At 48.0% G+C, this 21847-nt stretch overlaps 1 protein-coding gene across 6 annotated transcripts; it reads right to left on the bottom strand.

The window, feature by feature from the left end:
* Positions 1 to 690: 690 nt before the first annotated feature.
* On the bottom strand, positions 691 to 16356 carry LOC135571746 (tumor necrosis factor ligand superfamily member 13B-like). Of its 6 annotated transcripts, none has more exons than XM_065018269.1 (6): positions 14816 to 16356; positions 14484 to 14619; positions 12287 to 12349; positions 11946 to 12058; positions 2429 to 2564; positions 691 to 1275 (listed from the first exon to the last, which is right to left on the bottom strand). In XM_065018269.1, the coding sequence occupies exons 1-6, from the start codon at positions 14996 to 14998 to the stop codon at positions 1160 to 1162; spliced, it is 747 nt and encodes a 248-aa protein (XP_064874341.1). In that variant the 5' UTR covers positions 14999 to 16356; the 3' UTR covers positions 691 to 1159. The 6 variants fall into 6 exon arrangements, with proteins under 6 accessions (XP_064874341.1, XP_064874343.1, XP_064874342.1 ...); XM_065018271.1 differs by having other exon boundaries at positions 14493 to 14619; positions 14816 to 16355; XM_065018270.1 differs by having other exon boundaries at positions 12287 to 12346; positions 14816 to 16354.
* Between the last annotated feature and the right edge of the window lie 5491 nt (positions 16357 to 21847).

Below are 21847 nucleotides of genomic sequence, written 5' to 3'. Positions count from 1 at the left end.
ACGAAAAAGGCTGTGGACACCAGATACGCTTTGTGGACCTTCTGTTAAGTCAACGAACTCATTACTCATGACACGTTGTTAAACCACAGAGATACACATCTACAAGTCTGGAGACGGACACAAATTACACATCTTATTATTGACACGTTTGTTATTTAGTGTAGAAAAATAAGCTCTTTTATAGAATATATATATATTTTTAAATACAATACAAATGGGCTGTGGCATTCAAAATAACCATTAAACATGATTTAGACACATCACATGATTGATCATCCAAATGAGCGTGTCATTAGATTAGATATTATGTCAACCGGTGTGGAACATCTGCCCTCCGAGCCAGGTATATTTATCCTCTGTTTGTTCCTGCTATAGTCCTGGGAAAACAGAAGCCTTTCTGAAATAGAAAGGAAGAATAAATAAACGAAAGGAGAGTGGGAGGAAGGAAACCCTGAAAGGTATCAACAAACACACAGAAATCTCTGTGATGACAGAGCGCACGCACACACACACACACACACACACACACACACACACACACACACACACACAGAAATACTCTGTGATGACAGAGCGCACACACACACACAGAAATACTCTGTGATGACAGCACACACACACACACACACACACACACACAGAGGAAGACCCCTACGTTGATGATGCGTGGTACACAACCAACCTGGTGGATCAGGACAACCAGAATACTTTATTACACTTCAACTATTGACACATATGGAAACCAAACATTTAATGTCCGCTGGACACCACCTGTACTCAGCACAACAGCATTCAAGATCGATTTCATATTGTCAGATTAATCAGGTAAAAGTAGTTCAGAAAAATAACATTTCTGCTCCCAGCCATCTTCCACACTCCATGGATGAAACTCTCCATGGATGAAACTCTCCATGGATGAAACTCTCCATGGATGAAACTCTCCATGGATGAAAGTTGTTACAACAATAAGACATCATCCTGTCAGAGGAGGACATCATCCTGTCAGAGGAGGACATCATCCTGTCAGAGGAGGACATCATCCTGTCAGAAGAGGACATTATCCTGTCAGAGGAGGACATCATCCTGTCAGAGGAGGACATCATCCTGTTCATGACATCAAGTCCCACACCTCCTGCTGGTGACTTCTGTCTCCTGGTTGTCAGTTCAGCCGTATGATGCCAAAGAAGGTTGAGTCTGCGTCCATGGAGACCTGGGCTTGGGGTCGATCTGGGATCACCAGCTCCAGCTCGTCTTCTCTCTCCAGCTTCACCATGCCTGAGACAGGACAGACAATCATACACAAGAAGACCTCATAGAGACACTGTACACAGAGAGTCATGGACGTAACTCTGCAGGACAGCACAGCCCCAGAAGTGTCTCTTCGTACCAACTGCATTCAATAATCTGCTATTACTGTAACTATAGTGTCCAATTACTGTAACTCAACTATAGTGTCCTATTACTGTAACTATAGTGTTGTATTACTGTAACTATATTGTTCTATTACTGTAACTATAGTGTTCTATTACTGTATCTCTACTATAGTGTTCTGTTACTGTAACTATAGTGTTCTGTTACTGTAACTATAGTGTTCTATTACTGTAACTATAGTGTTCTATTACTGTAACTATAGTGTTCTGTTACTGTAACTATAGTGTTCTGTTACTGTAACTATAGTGTTCTGTTACTGTAACTATAGTGTTCTATTACTGTAACTATAGTGTTCTGTTACTGTAACTATAGTGTTCTGTTACTGTAACTATAGTGTTCTATTACTGTAACTATAGTGTTATTTTATTATAACTATAGTGTTCTATTACTGTAACTATAGTGTTCTATTACTGTAACTATAGTGTTCTATTATTGTAACTATAGTGTTCTATTACTGTATCTCTACTATAGTGTTCTAGTACTGTAACTATAGTGTTCTATTACTGTAACTATAGTGTTCTGTTACTGTAACTATAGTGTTCTATTATTGTAACTATAGTGTTATATTACTGTAACTATAGTGTTCTATTATTGTAACTATAGTGTTCTATTACTGTAACTATAGTGTTCTATTACTGTAACTATAGTGTTCTATTACTGTAACTATAGTGTTCTGTTACTGTAACTATAGTGTTCTATTATTGTAACTATAGTGTTATATTACTGTAACTATAGTGTTCTATTACTGTAACTATAGTGTTCTATTACTGTAACTCAACTACAGTCTCTTATATATTGCTTATTTTCTTAATGTAGTCAGATCAACATTTTAATATGCAAATTGTTGAGTCTCATTACGAGTCACTTGAGGTATTTATAGTATCATACATGATAAATATTTTTGTCCACTACAACTCAACTCCCATTTTCACAATGTTGATGGAAGTACCACCAAAGGGTATCCCACTAGTGGAAACACCACAGGTGTTGGGTTCACCTCCAGTGTGGCAGGTATTGGCACAGTTGGTCTGGGGCATCTCCTGTAGACAGCGGAGCAGCTCTGTGGATCTCTGATCGGTTCCTCGACTACGCACTATGTGACCCATGATGGTGCCTGGACTCTGGAACAACACCTGGGAAACAACAGGACGAACCATGAAGTCATCGTAATGGGGCAGAACCCTCAGAGATCAATTGGTAAACTCTGATTTACCACCCCTACGATATCCCTGCACAACGTCTATTTGCGCCTCTACTGGATGGGAACTACAAGTGTAAAGGCTGTGCTCAATGCAATGGCACTTATAAACGTCGATCCTTCAAACACCCACAAACAGGGAAACAGATCCCAATTGTGTTATTAGTGTTATTACATGCTCCACTAAGGCAGTTATTTATCTTATAACTTGTCCTTGTGGTAAAAATGATGTGGGTAAAACAAAGCGTGAATTAAAAGTACGTATCTCAGAGCGTCGTAGCACCATTAGGTGTAAAAACTTTACTTACCCAGTTGTGGCCCACTTTATGGAATCAAACGATCTCCCAAGCCTAAGGCCTCAAGCAAGGTTAGCATGGTGACCGAACCATCTCCCAAGCCTAAGGCCTCAAGCAAGGTTAGCATGGTGACCGAACCATCTCCCAAGCCTAAGGCCTCAAGCAAGGTTAGCATGGTGACCGAACCATCTCCCAAGCCTAAGGCCTCAAGCAAGGTTAGCATGGTGACCGAACCATCTCCCAAGCCTAAGGCCTCAAGCAAGGTTAGCATGGTGACCGAACCATCTCCCAAACCCAGGGCCTCAAGCAAGGTTAGCATGGTGACCGAACCATCTCCCAAACCCAGGGCCTCAAGCAAGGTTAGCATGGTGACCGAACCATCTCCCAAGCCTAAGGCCTCAAGCAAGGTTAGCATGGTGACCAAACCATCTCCCAAGCCCAGGGCCTTAAGCAAGGTTAGCATGGTGACCGAACCATCTCCCAAGCCCAGGGCCTCAAGCAAGGTTAGCATGGTGACCGAACCATCTCCCAAACCCAGGGCCTCAAGCAAGGTTAGCATGGTGACCAAACCATCTCCCAAGCCTAAGGCCTCAAGCAAGGTTAGCATGGTGACCGAACCATCTCCCAAGCCCAGGTTCTCAAGCAAGGTTAGCATGGTGACCGAACCATCTCCCAAGCCCAGGTTCTCAAGCAAGGTTAGCATGGTGACAGAACCAACTCCCAAGCCCAGGGCCTCAAGCAAGGTTAGCATGGTGACCGAACCAACTCCCAAGCCCAGGGCCTCAAGCAAGGTTAGCATGGTGACCGAACCATCTCCCAAGCCTAAGGCCTCAAGCAAGGTTAGCATGGTGACCGAACCATCTCCCAAGCCCAGGTTCTCAAGCAAGGTTAGCATGGTGACCGAACCACCTCCCAAGCCCAGGGCCTCAAGCAAGGTTAGCATGGTGACCGAACCATCTCCCAAGCCCAGGGCCTCAAGCAAGGTTAGCATGGTGACCGAACCATCTCCCAAGCCTAAGGCCTCAAGCAAGGTTAGCATGGTGACCGAACCAACTCCCACACCCAGGGCCTCAAGCAACGTTAGCATGGTGACCGAACCATCTCCCAAACCCAAGGCCTCAAGCAAGGTTAGCATGGTGACCGAACCATCTCCCAAGCCTAAGGCCTCAAGCAAGGTTAGCATGGTGACCGAACCATCTCCCAAGCCTAAGGCCTCAAGCAAGGTTAGCATGGTGACCGAACCATCTCCCAAGCCTAAGGCCTCAAGCAAGGTTAGCATGGTGACCGAACCATCTCCCAAGCCTAAGGCCTCAAGCAAGGTTAGCATGGTGACCGAACCATCTCCCAAGCCTAAGGCCTCAAGCAAGGTTAGCATGGTGACCGAACCATCTCCCAAGCCTAAGGCCTCAAGCAAGGTTAGCATGGTGACCGAACCATCTCCCAAGCCTAAGGCCTCAAGCAAGGTTAGCATGGTGACCGAACCACCTCCCAAGCCTAAGGCCTCAAGCAAGGTTAGCATGGTGACCGAACCATCTCCCAAGCCTAAGGCCTCAAGCAAGGTTAGCATGGTGACCGAACCATCTCCCAAACCCAGGGCCTCAAGCAAGGTTAGCATGGTGACCGAACCATCTCCCAAGCCAAGGCCTCAAGCAAGGTTAGCATGGTGACCGAACCATCTCCCAAACCCTAAGGCCTCAAGCAAGGTTAGCATGGTGACCGAACCATCTCCCAAGCCTAAGGCCTCAAGCAAGGTTAGCATGGTGACCGAACCATCTCCCAAGCCTAAGGCCTCAAGCAAGGTTAGCATGGTGACCGAACCATCTCCCAAGCCTAAGGCCTCAAGCAAGGTTAGCATGGTGACCGAACCATCTCCCAAGCCTAAGGCCTCAAGCAAGGTTAGCATGGTGACCGAACCATCTCCCAAGCCTAAGGCCTCAAGCAAGGTTAGCATGGTGACCGAACCATCTCCCAAGCCTAAGGCCTCAAGCAAGGTTAGCATGGTGACCGAACCATCTCCCAAGCCTAAGGCCTCAAGCAAGGTTAGCATGGTGACCGAACCATCTCCCAAACCCAGGGCCTCAAGCAAGGTTAGCATGGTGACCGAACCATCTCCCAAACCCAAGGCCTCAAGCAAGGTTAGCATGGTGACCGAACCATCTCCCAAGCCTAAGGCCTCAAGCAAGGTTAGCATGGTGACCGAACCATCTCCCAAGCCTAAGGCCTCAAGCAAGGTTAGCATGGTGACCGAACCATCTCCCAAGCCTAAGGCCTCAAGCAAGGTTAGCATGGTGACCGAACCATCTCCCAAGCCTAAGGCCTCAAGCAAGGTTAGCATGGTGACCGAACCATCTCCCAAGCCTAAGGCCTCAAGCAAGGTTAGCATGGTGACCGAACCATCTCCCAAGCCTAAGGCCTCAAGCAAGGTTAGCATGGTGACCGAACCATCTCCCAAGCCTAAGGCCTCAAGCAAGGTTAGCATGGTGACCGAACCATCTCCCAAGCCTAAGGCCTCAAGCAAGGTTAGCATGGTGACCGAACCATCTCCCAAGCCTAAGGCCTCAAGCAAGGTTAGCATGGTGACCGAACCATCTCCCAAGCCTAAGGCCTCAAGCAAGGTTAGCATGGTGACCGAACCATCTCCCAAGCCTAAGGCCTCAAGCAAGGTTAGCATGGTGACCGAACCATCTCCCAAGCCTAAGGCCTCAAGCAAGGTTAGCATGGTGACCGAACCATCTCCCAAGCCTAAGGCCTCAAGCAAGGTTAGCATGGTGACCGAACCATCTCCCAAGCCTAAGGCCTCAAGCAAGGTTAGCATGGTGACCGAACCATCTCCCAAGGCCTAAGGCCTCAAGCAAGGTTAGCATGGTGACCGAACCATCTCCCAAGCCTAAGGCCTCAAGCAAGGTTAGCATGGTGCCCAAGGCCTCAAGCAAGGTTAGCATGGTGACCGAACCATCTCCCAAGCCTAAGGCCTCAAGCAAGGTTAGCATGGTGACCGAACCATCTCCCAAGCCTAAGGCCTCAAGCAAGGTTAGCATGGTGACCGAACCATCTCCCAAGCCTAAGGCCTCAAGCAAGGTTAGCATGGTGACCGAACCATCTCCCAAGCCTAAGGCCTCAAGCAAGCAAGGTTAGCATGGTGACCGAACCATCTCCCAAACCTAAGGCCTCAAGCAAGGTTAGCATGGTGACCGAACCATCTCCCAAGCCTAAGGCCTCAAGGTTAATGGTGACCGAACCATCTCCCAAGCCTAAGGCCTCAAGCAAGGTTAGCATGGTGACCGAACCATCTCCCAAACCTAAGGCCTCAAGCAAGGTTAGCATGGTGACCGAACCATCTCCCCCTAAGGCCTCAAGCAAGGTTAGCATGGTGACCGAACCATCTCCCAAGCCTAAGGCCTCAAGCAAGGTTAGCATGGTGACCGAACCATCTCCCAAGCCTAAGGCCTCAAGCAAGGTTAGCATGGTGACCGAACCATCTCCCAAGCCTAAGGCCTCAAGCAAGGTTAGCATGGTGACCGAACCATCTCCCAAGCCCAGGGCCTCAAGCAAGGTTAGCATGGTGACCGAACCATCTCCCAAGCCTAAGGCCTCAAGCAAGGTTAGCATGGTGACCGAACCATCTCCCAAACCCAAGGCCTCAAGCAAGGTTAGCATGGTGACCGAACCATCTCCCAAGCCTAAGGCCTCAAGCAAGGTTAGCATGGTGACCGAACCATCTCCCAAGCCTAAGGCCTCAAGCAAGGTTAGCATGGTGACCGAACCATCTCCCAAACCCAGGGCCTCAAGCAAGGTTAGCATGGTGACCGAACCATCTCCCAAGCCTAAGGCCTCAAGCAAGGTTAGCATGGTGACCGAACCATCTCCCAAACCCAGGGCCTCAAGCAAGGTTAGCATGGTGACCGAACCATCTCCCAAGCCTAAGGCCTCAAGCAAGGTTAGCATGGTGACCAAACCATCTCCCAAGCCCAGGGCCTTAAGCAAGGTTAGCATGGTGACCGAACCATCTCCCAAACCCAGGGCCTCAAGCAAGGTTAGCATGGTGACCAAACCATCTCCCAAGCCTAAGGCCTCAAGCAAGGTTAGCATGGTGACCGAACCATCTCCCAAGCCCAGGTTCTCAAGCAAGGTTAGCATGGTGACCGAACCACCTCCCAAGCCCAGGGCCTCAAGCAAGGTTAGCATGGTGACCGAACCATCTCCCAAGCCCAGGGCCTCAAGCAAGGTTAGCATGGTGACCGAACCATCTCCCAAGCCTAAGGCCTCAAGCAACGTTAGCATGGTGACCGAACCATCTCCCAAACCCAAGGCCTCAAGCAAGGTTAGCATGGTGACCGAACCATCTCCCAAGCCTAAGGCCTCAAGCAAGGTTAGCATGGTGACCGAACCATCTCCCAAGCCTAAGGCCTCAAGCAAGGTTAGCATGGTGACCGAACCATCTCCCAAGCCTAAGGCCTCAAGCAAGGTTAGCATGGTGACCGAACCATCTCCCAAGCCTAAGGCCTCAAGCAAGGTTAGCATGGTGACCGAACCATCTCTCCCAAGGCCCCAAGGCCTCAAGCAAGGTTAGCATGGTGACCGAACCATCTCCCAAGCCTAAGGCCTCAAGCAAGGTTAGCATGGTGACCGAACCATCTCCCAAGCCTAAGGCCTCAAGCAAGGTTAGCATGGTGACCGAACCATCTCCCAAGCCTAAGGCCTCAAGCAAGGTTAGCATGGTGACCGAACCATCTCCCAAACCCAAGGCCTCAAGCAAGGTTAGCATGGTGACCGAACCATCTCCCAAGCCTAAGGCCTCAAGCAAGGTTAGCATGGTGACCGAACCATCTCCCAAGCCTAAGGCCTCAAGCAAGGTTAGCATGGTGACCGAACCATCTCCCAAGCCTAAGGCCTCAAGCAAAGGTTAGCATGGTGACCGAACCATCTCCCAAGCCTAAGGCCTCAAGCAAGGTTAGCATGGTGACCGAACCATCTCCCAAGCCTAAGGCCTCAAGCAAGGTTAGCATGGTGACCGAACCATCTCCCAAGCCTAAGGCCTCAAGCAAGGTTAGCATGGTGACCGAACCATCTCCCAAGCCTAAGGCCTCAAGCAAGGTTAGCATGGTGACCGAACCATCTCCCAAGCCTAAGGCCTCAAGCAAGGTTAGCATGGTGACCGAACCAACTCCCAAGCCTAAGGCCTCAAGCAAGGTTAGCATGGTGACCGAACCATCTCCCAAGCCTAAGGCCTCAAGCAAGGTTAGCATGGTGACCGAACCATCTCCCAAGCCTAAGGCCTCAAGCAAGGTTAGCATGGTGACCGAACCATCTCCCAAGCCTAAGGCCTCAAGCAAGGTTAGCATGGTGACCGAACCATCTCCCAAGCCTAAGGCCTCAAGCAAGGTTAGCATGGTGACCGAACCATCTCCCAAGCCTAAGGCCTCAAGCAAGGTTAGCATGGTGACCGAACCATCTCCCAAGCCTAAGGCCTCAAGCAAGGTTAGCATGGTGACCGAACCATCTCCCAAGCCTAAGGCCTCAAGCAAGGTTAGCATGGTGACCGAACCATCTCCCAAGCCTAAGGCCTCAAGCAAGGTTAGCATGGTGACCGAACCATCTCCCAAGCCTAAGGCCTCAAGCAAGGTTAGCATGGTGACCGAACCAACTCCCAAGCCTAAGGCCTCAAGCAAGGTTAGCATGGTGACCGAACCATCTCCCAAGCCTAAGGCCTCAAGCAAGGTTAGCATGGTGACCGAACCATCTCCCAAGCCTAAGGCCTCAAGCAAGGTTAGCATGGTGACCGAACCATCTCCCAAGCCTAAGGCCTCAAGCAAGGTTAGCATGGTGACCGAACCATCTCCCAAGCCTAAGGCCTCAAGCAAGGTTAGCATGGTGACCGAACCATCTCCCAAGCCTAAGGCCTCAAGCAAGGTTAGCATGGTGACCGAACCATCTCCCAAGCCTAAGGCCTCAAGCAAGGTTAGCATGGTGACCGAACCATCTCCCAAGCCCTCAAGCAAGGTTAGCATGGTGACCGAACCATCTCCCAAGCCTAAGGCCTCAAGCAAGCATGGTGACCGAACCATCTCCCAAGCCTAAGGCCTCAAGCAAGGTTAGCATGGTGACCGAACCATCTCCCAAACCTAAGGCCTCAAGCAAGGTTAGCATGGTGACCGAACCATCTCCCAAGCCTAAGGCCTCCTAAGGCCTCAAGCAAGGTTAGCATAGCATGGTGACCGAACCACCTCCCAAACCCAAGGCCTCAAGCAAGGTTAGCATGGTGACCGAACCATCTCCCAAGCCTAAGGCCTCAAGCAAGGTTAGCATGGTGACCGAACCATCTCCCAAGCCTAAGGCCTCAAGCAAGGTTAGCATGGTGACCGAACCATCTCCCAAACCTAAGGCCTCAAGCAAGGTTAGCATGGTGACCGAACCATCTCCCAAGCCTAAGGCCTCAAGCAAGGTTAGCATGGTGACCGAACCATCTCCCAAACCCAGGGCCTCAAGCAAGGTTAGCATGGTGACCGAACCATCTCCCAAGCCTAAGGCCTCAAGCAAGGTTAGCATGGTGACCAAACCATCTCCCAAGCCCAGGGCCTTAAGCAAGGTTAGCATGGTGACCGAACCATCTCCCAAGGCCTCCCAGGGCCTCAAGCAAGGTTAGCATGGTGACCAAACCATCTCCCAAGCCTAAGGCCTCAAGCAAGGTTAGCATGGTGACCGAACCATCTCCCAAGCCCAGGTTCTCAAGCAAGGTTAGCATGGTGACCGAACCATCTCCCAAGCCCAGGTTCTCAAGCAAGGTTAGCATGGTGACAGAACCAACTCCCAAGCCCAGGGCCTCAAGCAAGGTTAGCATGGTGACCGAACCACTCCCAAGCCCAGGGCCTCAAGCAAGGTTAGCATGGTGACCGAACCATCTCCCAAGCCTAAGGCCTCAAGCAAGGTTAGCATGGTGACCGAACCATCTCCCAAGCCCAGGTTCTCAAGCAAGGTTAGCATGGTGACCGAACCACCTCCCAAGCCCAGGGCCTCAAGCAAGGTTAGCATGGTGACCGAACCATCTCCCAAGCCCAGGGCCTCAAGCAAGGTTAGCATGGTGACCGAACCATCTCCCAAGCCTAAGGCCTCAAGCAAGGTTAGCATGGTGACCGAACCAACTCCCAACCCAGGGCCTCAAGCAACGTTAGCATGGTGACCGAACCATCTCCCAAACCCAAGGCCTCTTCAAGCAAGGTTAGCATGGTGACCGAACCATCTCCCAAGCCTAAGGCCTCAAGCAAGGTTAGCATGGTGACCGAACCATCTCCCAAGCCTAAGGCCTCAAGCAAGGTTAGCATGGTGACCGAACCATCTCCCAAACCTAAGGCCTCAAGCAAGGTTAGCATGGTGACCGAACCATCTCCCAAACCCTAAGGCCTCAAGCAAGGTTAGCATGGTGACCGAACCATCTCCCAAGCCTAAGGCCTCAAGCAAGGTTAGCATGGTGACCGAACCATCTCCCAAGCCTAAGGCCTCAAGCAAGGTTAGCATGGTGACCGAACCATCTCCCAAGCCTAAGGCCTCAAGCAAGGTTAGCATGGTGACCGAACCATCTCCCAAGCCTAAGGCCTCAAGCAAGGTTAGCATGGTGACCGAACCATCTCCCAAGCCTAAGGCCTCAAGCAAGGTTAGCATGGTGACCGAACCATCTCCCAAGCCTAAGGCCTCAAGCAAGGTTAGCATGGTGACCGAACCATCTCCCAAGCCTAAGGCCTCAAGCAAGGTTAGCATGGTGACCGAACCATCTCCCAAGCCTAAGGCCTCAAGCAAGGTTAGCATGGTGACCGAACCATCTCCCAAGCCTAAGGCCTCAAGCAAGGTTAGCATGGTGACCGAACCATCTCCCAAGCCTAAGGCCTCAAGCAAGGTTAGCATGGTGACCGAACCAACTCCCAAGCCTAAGGCCTCAAGCAAGGTTAGCATGGTGACCGAACCAACTCCCAAGCCTAAGGCCTCAAGCAAGGTTAGCATGGTGACCGAACCAACTCTCCCAAGCCTAAGGCCTCAAGCAAGGTTAGCATGGTGACCGAACCATCTCCCAAGCCTAAGGCCTCAAGCAAGGTTAGCATGGTGACCGAACCATCTCCCAAGCCTAAGGCCTCAAGCAAGGTTAGCATGGTGACCGAACCATCTCCCAAGCCTAAGGCCTCAAGCAAGGTTAGCATGGTGACCGAACCATCTCCCAAGCCTAAGGCAAGGTTAGCATGGTGACCGAACCATCTCCCAAGCCCTCAAGCCATCTCCCAAGCCTAAGGCCTCAAGCAAGGTTAGCATGGTGACCGAACCAACTCCCAAGCCTAAGGCCTCAAGCAAGGTTAGCATGGTGACCGAACCAACTCCCAAGCCTAAGGCCTCAAGCAAGGTTAGCATGGTGACCGAACCATCTCCCAAGCCTAAGGCCTCAAGCAAGGTTAGCATGGTGACCGAACCATCTCCCAAGCCTAAGGCCTCAAGCAAGGTTAGCATGGTGACCGAACCACCTCCCAAACCCAAGGCCTCAAGCAAGGTTAGCATGGTGACCGAACCATCTCCCAAGCCTAAGGCCTCAAGCAACGTTAGCATGGTGACCGAACCATCTCCCAAGCCTAAGGCCTCAAGCAAGGTTAGCATGGTGACCGAACCAACTCCCACACCCAGGGCCTCAAGCAAGGTTAGCATGGTGACCGAACCATCTCCCAAGCCTAAGGCCTCAAGCAAGGTTAGCATGGTGACCGAACCATCTCCCAAGCCCAGGGCCTCAAGCAAGGTTAGCATGGTGACCGAACCATCTCCCAAGCCCAGGGCCTCAAGCAAGGTTAGCATGGTGACCGAACCATCTCCCAAGCCCAGGGCCTCAAGGTTAGCATGGTGACCGAACCATCTCCCAAGCCCAGGGCCTCAAGGTTAGCATGGTGACCGAACCATCTCCCAAGCCCAGGGCCTCAAGGTTAGCATGGTGACCGAACCATCTCCCTTGCATTAAGTACATTGATATGCAAGACAAAGGGGTGACAATATACCTGGCCAAACACTATGAAGAAGCCTCCTTGTTGGATGATGATTCTGTCTCCAGTGGAAGAGATGGCCTCCCCTTGATGCAAGGCAACTATCCAAGGAATCACTGTCACATTTCCTGGGGAAGAAAAATAACATAAGTCACAAATTTGTTGGGGGGGGGGGGGGGCATCTGGGACATGAACCAGCGACTAACAACCCAACACAATTATCTGTTACACCAAGAGATCCTAACTCCTTGCTGAGGTTGTTTGTTGTTTTGTTGTTGTTTTGTTAAGGTTGTTAGAACACGTCTAGCTTGTGATGGAGATTGAAACAAAAACTGAAAAATGAGTAAAGTATTTACCTCTAACAAATGGCTGTTCCTTTGTGTTGGCTGACAGCTGCAGAAACGACGACTGCTGAACTACTGACAGAAAAGTTAGTGAGTCACTTAAGGTGGCATAAAACAGGGCTCCGGGCAGCCGAGCGGAAATGGAGGAAAACTCGCCTCCCTGCGGACCTGACATCCTTTCACTCCCTCCTCTCTACATTTTCCTCTTCTCTCTCTGCTGCTAAAGCCACTTTCTACCACTCTAAATTCCAAGCATCTGCCTCTAACCCTAGGAAGCTCTTTGCAACCTTCTCCTCCCTCCTGAATCCTCCTCCCCCCCCCCTCCTCCCTCTCTGCAGATGACTTCGTCAACCATTTTGAAAAGAAGGTCGATGACATCCGATCCTCGTTTGCTAAGTCAAACGACACCGCTGGTTCTGCTCACACTGCCCTACCCTGTGCTCTGACCTCTTCTCCCTCTCTCTCCAGATGAAATCTCGCGTCTTGTGACGGCCGGTCGCCCCACAACCTGCCCGCTTGACCCTATCCCCTCCTCTCTTCTCCAGACCATTTCCGGAGACCTCCTCCTTACCTCACCTCGCTCATCAACTCATCCCTGACCGCTGGCTACGTCCCTTCCGTCTTCAAGAGAGCGAGAGTTGCACCCCTTCTGAAAAACCTACACTCGATCCCTCCGATGTCAACAACTACAGACCAGTATCCCTTCTTTCTTTTCTCTCCAAAACTCTTGAACGTGCCGTCCTTGGCCAGCTCTCCCGCTATCTCTCTCAGAATGACCTTCTTGATCCAAATCAGTCAGGTTTCAAGACTAGTCATTCAACTGAGACTGCTCTTCTCTGTATCACGGAGGCGCTCCGCACTGCTAAAGCTAACTCTCTCTCCTCTGCTCTCATCCTTCTAGACCTATCGGCTGCCTTCGATACTGTGAACCATCAGATCCTCCTCTCCACCCTCTCCGAGTTGGGCATCTCCGGCGCGGCCCACGCTGATTGCGTCCTACCTGACAGGTCGCTCCTACCAGGTGGCGTGGCGAGAATCCGTCTCCACACCACGTGCTCTCACCACTGGTGTACCCCAGGGCTCTGTTCTAGGCCCTCTCCTATTCTCGCTATACACCAAGTCACTTGGCTCTGTCATAACCTCACATGGTCTCTCCTATCATTGCTATGCAGACGACACACAATTAATCTTCTCCTTTCCCCTTCTGATGACCAGGTGGCGAATCGCATCTCTGCATGTCTGGCAGACATATCCGTGTGGATGACGGATCACCACCTCAAGCTGAACCTCGGCAAGACGGAGCTGCTCTTCCTCCCGGGAAGGACTGCCCGCTCCATGATCTCGCCATCACGGTTGACAACTCCATTGTGTCCTCCTCCCAGAGCGCTAAGAACCTTGGCGTGATCCTGACAACACCCTGTCGTTCTCAACTAACATCAAGGCGGTGGCCCGTTCCTGTAGGTTCATGCTCTACAACATCCGCAGAGTACGACCCTGCCTCACACAGGAAGCGGCGCAGGTCCTAATCCAGGCACTTGTCATCTCCCGTCTGGATTACTGCAACTCGCTGTTGGCTGGGCTCCCTGCCTGTGCCATTAAACCCCTACAACTCATCCAGAACGCCGCAGCCCGTCTGGTGTTCAACCTTCCCAAGTTCTCTCACGTCACCCCGCTCCTCCGCTCCCTCCACTGGCTTCCAGTTGAAGCTCGCATCCGCTACAAGACCATGGTGCTTGCCTACGGAGCTGTGAGGGGAACGGCACCTCAGTACCTCCAGGCTCTGATCAGGCCCTACACCCAAACAAGGGCACTGCGTTCATCCACCTCTGGCCTGCTCGCCTCCCTACCACTGAGGAAGTACAGTTCCCGCTCAGCCCAGTCAAAACTGTTCGCTGCTCTGGCCCCCCAATGGTGGAACAAACTCCCTCACGACGCCAGGACAGCGGAGTCAATCACCACCTTCCGGAGACACCTGAAACCCCACCTCTTTAAGGAATACCTAGGATAGGATAAAGTAATCCCTCTCACCCCCCCCTCCCCCTGAAAAGATTTAGATGCACTACTGTTCCACTGGAGGTCATAAGGTGAATGCACCAATTTGTAAGTCGCTCTGGATAAGAGCGTCTGCTAAATGACTTAAATGTAAATGTAAAAATAAAAACATGAACCGTCCTCAACGACCTAAATGCTCAATGACACTAACTCATACCTACTGTACCTCCACTACAGCCGGCCTGCTCCCGTTTCATTCTCAGAGAGGATGCTGTCGAGGAACACAGAGTCTGAGAGTCTTTCGCTGTCTGTCTCTGTTGCTGGGAATTTAGGGAAGCCACTTGCTTTGATCTCTGACAAGAAAACAGAAGGCAAAGTATCTCATTTTTACATGTCATCCTCAGAACATAAGACAATGTAATAAACATTATGTTCCTTAGAGTTTATAAACAACAGTGGGAGTAACTGATCCCTATGTTATACAAGCTATCCTCAGAACATAAGACTGTGGAGTAACTGATACCCAATATAGAATTTAAAATCACATACCTCCCATGTTCTGGACATACCAGTTATCATCCCGTCTGGGGATTCTTTAGAATGTGGCTTTAGGTTTGAAATATCTCCTCTGAGTTTGTTGATGTCGTCTTCTAGAACTGCTACTTTGTATACAAGGAAGAAGCTAAACGACACAGTTAATGTGGAGACTAATAGTAAAGCATGGTACAGCATGGTTAGGCATAGAGATATGCCCTCACAACACACTGACAGGGTGTAGTTCCCAATGGAACTCTATTCCCTATTTAGCGCACTACTTTTGCTCAGGGCCTATAGGCATTTGGGAAGCATACTAACATTTTGTTGACCCCGGAAGCTTAGAATGTGTTTCCGTTTCAGAATCAAAACATAAATGAGGAAGTATTTTTTTAAGACAGCCACTGTTATTGTTTCTGTAGAATTGGCTCTGGTCAAAAGTAGTGAACTATAAAGTGTGAAGGGTGCATCGGGGAGGCACCCTCTATATCCTGTTCAGAGGGAGTTCAGATTAGGGCTGACAGCAGAGTTCAGATTAGGGCTGACAGCAGAGAGTTCAGATTAGGGCAGACAGCAGAGTTCAGATTAGGGCAGACAGCAGAGAGTTCAGATTAGGGTTGACAGCAGAGTTCAGATTAGGGCAGACAGCAGAGTTCAGATTAGGGCTGACAGCAGAGTTCAGATTAGGGCTGACAGCAGAGTTCAGATTAGGGCTGACAGCAGAGTTCAGATTAGGGCAGACAGCAGAGTTCAGATTAGGGCTGACAGCAGAGTTCAGATTAGGGCAGACAGCAGAGTGAGTTCAGATTAGGGCAGACAGCAGAGTGAGTTCAGATTAGGGCTGACAGCAGAGTTCAGATTAGGGCAGACAGCAGAGTTCAGATTAGGGCTGACAGCAGAGTTCAGATTAGGGCAGACAGCAGAGTGAGTTCAGATTAGGGCAGACAGCAGAGTGAGTTAAGATTAGGGCTGACAGCAGAGTTCAGATTAGGGCTGACAGCAGAGTTCAGATTAGGGCTGACAGCAGAGTTCAGATTAGGGCTGACAGCAGAGTTCAGATTAGGGCAGACAGCAGAGTTCAGATTAGGGCTGACAGCAGAGTTCAGATTAGGGCTGACAGCAGAGTTCAGATTAGGGCTGACAGCAGAGTTCAGATTAGGGCAGACAGCAGAGTGAGTTCAGATTAGGGCAGACAGCAGAGCGAGTTCAGATTAGGGCAGACAGCAGAGTTCAGATTAGGGCAGACAGCAGAGCGAGTTCAGATTAGGGCAGACAGCAGAGCGAGTTCAGATTAGGGCAGACAGCAGAGTTCAGATTAGGGCAGACAGCAGAGTGAGTTTGCAGTTGATTGTGAAACTCCCAGACTCACATCCAGAAAGTATTCAGACCCATTCTGTTTTTTTCAAAATGTTACAGCCTTATTCTAAAATGGATTAAATAAAAATGAATCCTCATTAATCTACACACAACACCCCATAATGACATCACAACACCCCATAATGACATCACAACACCCCATAATGACATCACAATACCCCATAATGACATCACAATACCCCATAATGACATCACAATACCCCATAATGACATCACAACACCCCATAATGACATCACAATACCCCATAATGACATTACAATACCCCATAATGACATCACAATACCCCATAATGACATCACAACACCCCATAATGACATCACAATACCCCATAATGACATCACAACACCCCATAATGACATCACAATACCCCATAATGACATCACAACACCCCATAATGACATCACAATACCCCATAATGACATCACAATACCCCATAATGACATCACAATACCCCATAATGACATCACAATACCCCATAATGACATCACAATACCCCATAATGACATCACAACACCCCATAATGACATCACAACACCCCATAATGACATCACAATACCCCATAATGACATTACAATACCCCATAATGACATCACAATACCCCATAATGACATCACAACACCCCATAATGACATCACAATACCCCATAATGACATCACAACACCCCATAATGACATCACAACACCCCATAATGACATCACAATACCCCATAATGACATCACAACACCCCATAATGACATCACAATACCCCATAATGACATCACAACACCCCATAATGACATCACAACACCCCATAATGACATCACAACACCCCATAATGACATCACAATACCCCATGACATCACAACACCCCATAATGACATCACAACACCCCATAATGACATCACAACACCCCATAATGACATCACAACACCCCATAATGACATCACAATACCCCATAATGACATCACAACACCCCATAATGACATCACAATACCCCATAATGACATCACAATACCCCATAATGACATCACAACACCCCATAATGACATCACAATACCCCATAATGACACCACAACACCCCATAATGACATCACAATACCCCATAATGACATCACAACACCCCATAATGACATCACAATACCCCATAATGACACCACAACACCCCATAATGACATCACAATACCCCATAATGACATCACAACACCCCATAATGACATCACAATACCCCATAATGACACCACAACACCCCATAATGACATCACAACACCCCATAATGACATCACAACACCCCATAATGACATCACAATACCCCATAATGACATCACAACACCCCATAATGACATCACAATACCCCATAATGACACCACAACACCCCATAATGACATCACAATACCCCATAATGACATCACAATACCCCATAATGACATCACAACACCCCATAATGACATCACAATACCCCATAATGACATCACAATACCCCATAATGACATCACAACACCCCATAATGACATCACAACACCCCATAATGACATCACAATACCCCATAATGACATCACAATACCCCATAATGACATCACAATACCCCATAATGACATCACAATACCCCATAATGACATCACAACACCCCATAATGACATCACAATACCCCATAATGACATCACAACACCCCATAATGACATCACAACACCCCATAATGACATCACAATACCCCATAATGACATCACAATACCCCATAATGACATCACAATACCCCATAATGACATCACAATACCCCATAATGACATCACAATACCCCATAATGACAAAGAGAAAACAGGTTTTTAGAAATATAGGTATTCCTTATTTACATAAGTATTCAGACCCTTTGCTAACCTCTACCAATCAATACCACAGGCTGGGAGAATTCAGGCACCCTACAGATGTTGTTTTCCAAAAGAATATCCCATTTGATGTGTACAGAGACATATAAACAAATGAATTGAATGACTTCAATGGGTACCCATTCACACAGTAACTCAGAACAACATCAGCATGATAACGGAACGAAAGGCCCGTTACTCTGATGCATGTGTGACATGGTGCAGCTGTGTTCAAACGCAGTGTGAATAAATACATTGCTAATACACACAGTATGTGTCAGCGCAGTATCCTTCCTGTTTATAAAGACGTGTTCATCTTTCAGATTAGAGAACCAAGGCTACAGTGAATAAAAACATTTGACTGGCTAGAACAAGAACTGGCTAAAATGGCCTCCTGTCTTTATCAGGGGGCTCAGGAAAGCATTATTTTGGGAAAAGTGAAAGTAATCAACTGGTCTTCGGCACTATGATGATCTGAATCAGGTGTTTCACGGCAGAGTGGGGACAACGATCTGCTGTAGTACTGTAGTAGTACGATCTGTAGTAGTACTGTAGTAGTAGTAGTACGGTCTGTAGTACTGTAGTAGTAGTAGTACGATCTGTAGTAGTACTGTAGTAGTAGTAGTACGATCTGTAGTAGTACTGTAGTAGTAGTAGTACGGTCTGTAGTAGTAGTAGTAGTAGTACGGTCTGTAGTAGTAGTAGTACGATCTGTAGTAGTACTGTAGTAGTAGTAGTACGATCTGTAGTACTGTAGTAGTAGTAGTACGGTCTGTAGTACTGTAGTAGTAGTAGTACGGTCTGTAGTACTGTAGTAGTAGTAGTAGTACAGTCTGTAGTACTGTAGTAGTAGTACGGTCTGTAGTAGTACTGTAGTAGTACGGTCTGTAGTAGTACTGTAGTAGTACGGTCTGTAGTACTGTAGTAGTAGTACGGCCTGTAGTAGTAGTAGTACGGTCTGTAGTACTGTAGTAGTATGATCTGCTGTAGTACTGTAGTAGTAGTAGTAGTAGTACGGTCTGTAGTACTGTAGTAGTAGTAGTACGGTCTGTAGTACTGTAGTAGTAGTAGTACGGTCTGTAGTAGTAGTAGTACGGTCTGTAGTACTGTAGTAGTATGATCTGCTGTAGTACTGTAGTAGTAGTAGTAGTACGGTCTGTAGTACTGTAGTAGTAGTAGTACGGTCTGTAGTACTGTAGTAGTAGTAGTACGATCTGTAGTACTGTAGTAGTAGTAGTACGGTCTGTAGTACTGTAGTAGTAGTAGTACGGTCTGTAGTACTGTAGTAGTAGTAGTACAGTCTGTAGTACTGTAGTAGTAGTAGTACGATCTGTAGTACTGTAGTAGTAGTACGGTCTGTAGTACTGTAGTAGTAGTAGTACGGTCTGTAGTACTGTAGTAGTAGTAGTACGGTCTGTAGTAGTAGTACGGTCTGTAGTACTGTAGTAGTAGTAGTACGGTCTGTAGTAGTAGTAGTATGGTCTGTAGTACTGTAGTAGTAGTAGTACGGTCTGTAGTAGTAGTAGTACGGTCTGTAGTACTGTAGTAGTAGTAGTACGGTCTGTAGTACTGTAGTAGTAGTAGTACGATCTGTAGTACTGTAGTAGTACGATCTGCTGTAGTACTGTAGTAGTAGTAGTACGGGCTGTAGTACTGTAGTAGTAGTAGTACGGTCTGTAGTACTGTAGTAGTAGTAGTACGGTCTGTAGTAGTAGTAGTACGGTCTGTAGTACTGTAGTAGTAGTAGTACGGTCTGTAGTACTGTAGTAGTAGTAGTACGATCTGCTGTAGTACTGTAGTAGTAGTAGTACGGTCTGTAGTACTGTAGTAGTACGTCTGTAGTACTGTAGTAGTAGTAGTACGATCTGTAGTACTGTAGTAGTACGATCTGTAGTACTGTAGTAGTACGATCTGTAGTACTGTAGTAGTAGTACGATCTGTAGTACTGTAGTAGTAGTAGTACGGTCTGTAGTACTGTAGTAGTAGTAGTAGTACGGTCTGTAGTAGTAGTAGTAGTACGGTCTGTAGTACTGTAGTAGTAGTAGTACGATCTGTAGTACTGTAGTAGTAGTACGGTCTGTAGTACTGTAGTAGTAGTAGTACGGTCTGTAGTACTGTAGTAGTAGTAGGACGATCTGTAGTAGTAGTAGTACGGTCTGTAGTACTGTAGTAGTAGTAGTACGGTCTGTAGTACTGTAGTAGTAGTAGTACGATCTGTAGTACTGTAGTAGTAGTAGTACGGTCTGTAGTACTGTAGTAGTAGTAGTACGGTCTGTAGTACTGTAGTAGTAGTAGTACGGTCTGTAGCACTGTAGTACTTCAGGCTAGAAGCTTCCTGCCTGTTTCATTACAATACTAACAACCAGGGACGTCTCTAGAGATTCATGGATAGGGGGGGCTAACCCTCTTTTAGGGTGGTTTGGCATACTCCCCCCTGTCCGTTTACTGTTAGCTGGCAGTCTCAAGCCACAGAAGTAGCTAAATTTAACCAAAATGTTAGCTATAAGTAGTGTGGGAAAACGGCTTTTTTTTCACTCGATCTGTCCAACTTTTCACCTTATCTGTAACGGCTTTCTAATGGTGAAGGAGAGTCGGACCAAACTGCAGCGTGTCTATTGTGATTCATCTTTAATAAACAAACGTAACACACAACAAAACACTAACACTACAAAACGAAAACCGAAAACAGCCTATACAAGTGTCTACTAACCTCTAACCAGGACATCAAGACACACAGGACAATCACCCACAATACAACCAAAGAATATGGCTGCCTAAATATGGTTCCCAATCAGAGACAACGGTAAACACCTGCCTCTGATTGAGAACCACTTCAGACAGCCATAGACTCTCCTAGAACACCCCACTAAGCTACAATCCCACTATACACACATTCCAAAATCCCAAGACAAAACACACCACAATACAAAAACTCTATGCCACACCCTGGCCTGACCCAATACATGAAGAAAACACTAAATACTTAGACCAGGGCGTGACATTATCGGCTCTAAAATGTAAATAAATCACTATAAAGAGTTGATATAATGTGTCATTACATACCTATTTGAAGGTTTGTGTCGAATTTGAATCAGGTTTTTAGGGCGGTGCTAAAGTGATCTTCAGAAGTAAACATTGTCATTTGAGAGTCCTGATTGCTTGCAGTGATGACGCAAAACATGACTAGGTACCCCCCCTTACCCTGTCCCTGTCTTGTTTTTAAACGGTGAGAGAAGTACTACACCTGGTGGAGAGAGGCTATAAGACAGAATTAGTTGCTTTACGCGTGCTGTACGTTATGCCATGACCTGTCACGATATGGCGTCGGAGGGGTCCGTTTTTTCAACTTTTCTCCAATACTATAGAGCCATTATCGATCAACGCTTGAATAGAAATGTAGTTCACACCGCAGATTTTGAAGTCAACACAGTCGCTACAGTCCCATTAGTTTTCTTTGCAGCCTCGAATGAATGTCGCGGTTACGCACATTTGTGCGGAATGGGGTGAGTGTATGTTAGCTAGTTGGCTAGCTAGCTATCTAGCCAACTTCACATACTGTATAGATAATGTTAGCTAGTGTAGTATATCATAACATATATTATTTACTCATAGCCTAGCAGAGTTGCCTGGAACCAGATAACTAAAACACATCCCATGACTGAGACTTAGGGGGCTATTGCTCAAAACATACTTCTGCATTAACACAGACACATTCTGTCCAGGTCAAAAGCAGATTCTAACCGCATAAGCAACTGTAGAGTACCAAACTCATCTGTCTGACTGAAGTTAGCTCATGCATCCCTGCCAAAGCAGGGAAACTCCCTGGCCTGA

This window comes from Oncorhynchus nerka, linkage group LG5, assembly GCF_034236695.1.
Source record: "Oncorhynchus nerka isolate Pitt River linkage group LG5, Oner_Uvic_2.0, whole genome shotgun sequence".
In the NCBI taxonomy this organism is placed as follows: Eukaryota; Metazoa; Chordata; class Actinopteri; order Salmoniformes; family Salmonidae; genus Oncorhynchus; species Oncorhynchus nerka.
The sequence above is the reverse complement of the archived record's forward strand: the minus strand, read 5'-3'. Positions and strand labels throughout refer to the sequence as shown.

What these genes read in the sequence shown, in the direction of transcription:
- LOC135571746 (XM_065018269.1), bottom strand. Translation starts at nt 14,998, where the DNA reads ATGCTGTACCATGCTTTACTATTAGTCTCCACATTAACTGTGTCGTTT. An exon ending in CTGTAGTGGAGGTACAGTAG is followed by an intron (nt 12,350 to 14,483) that starts GTATGAGTTAGT and finishes CTTTTCTGTCAG; the next exon opens with TAGTTCAGCAGTCGTCGTTT. An exon ending in CAATACCTGCCACACTGGAG is followed by an intron (nt 1,276 to 2,428) that starts GTGAACCCAACA and finishes GTCCTGTCTCAG; the next exon opens with GCATGGTGAAGCTGGAGAGA.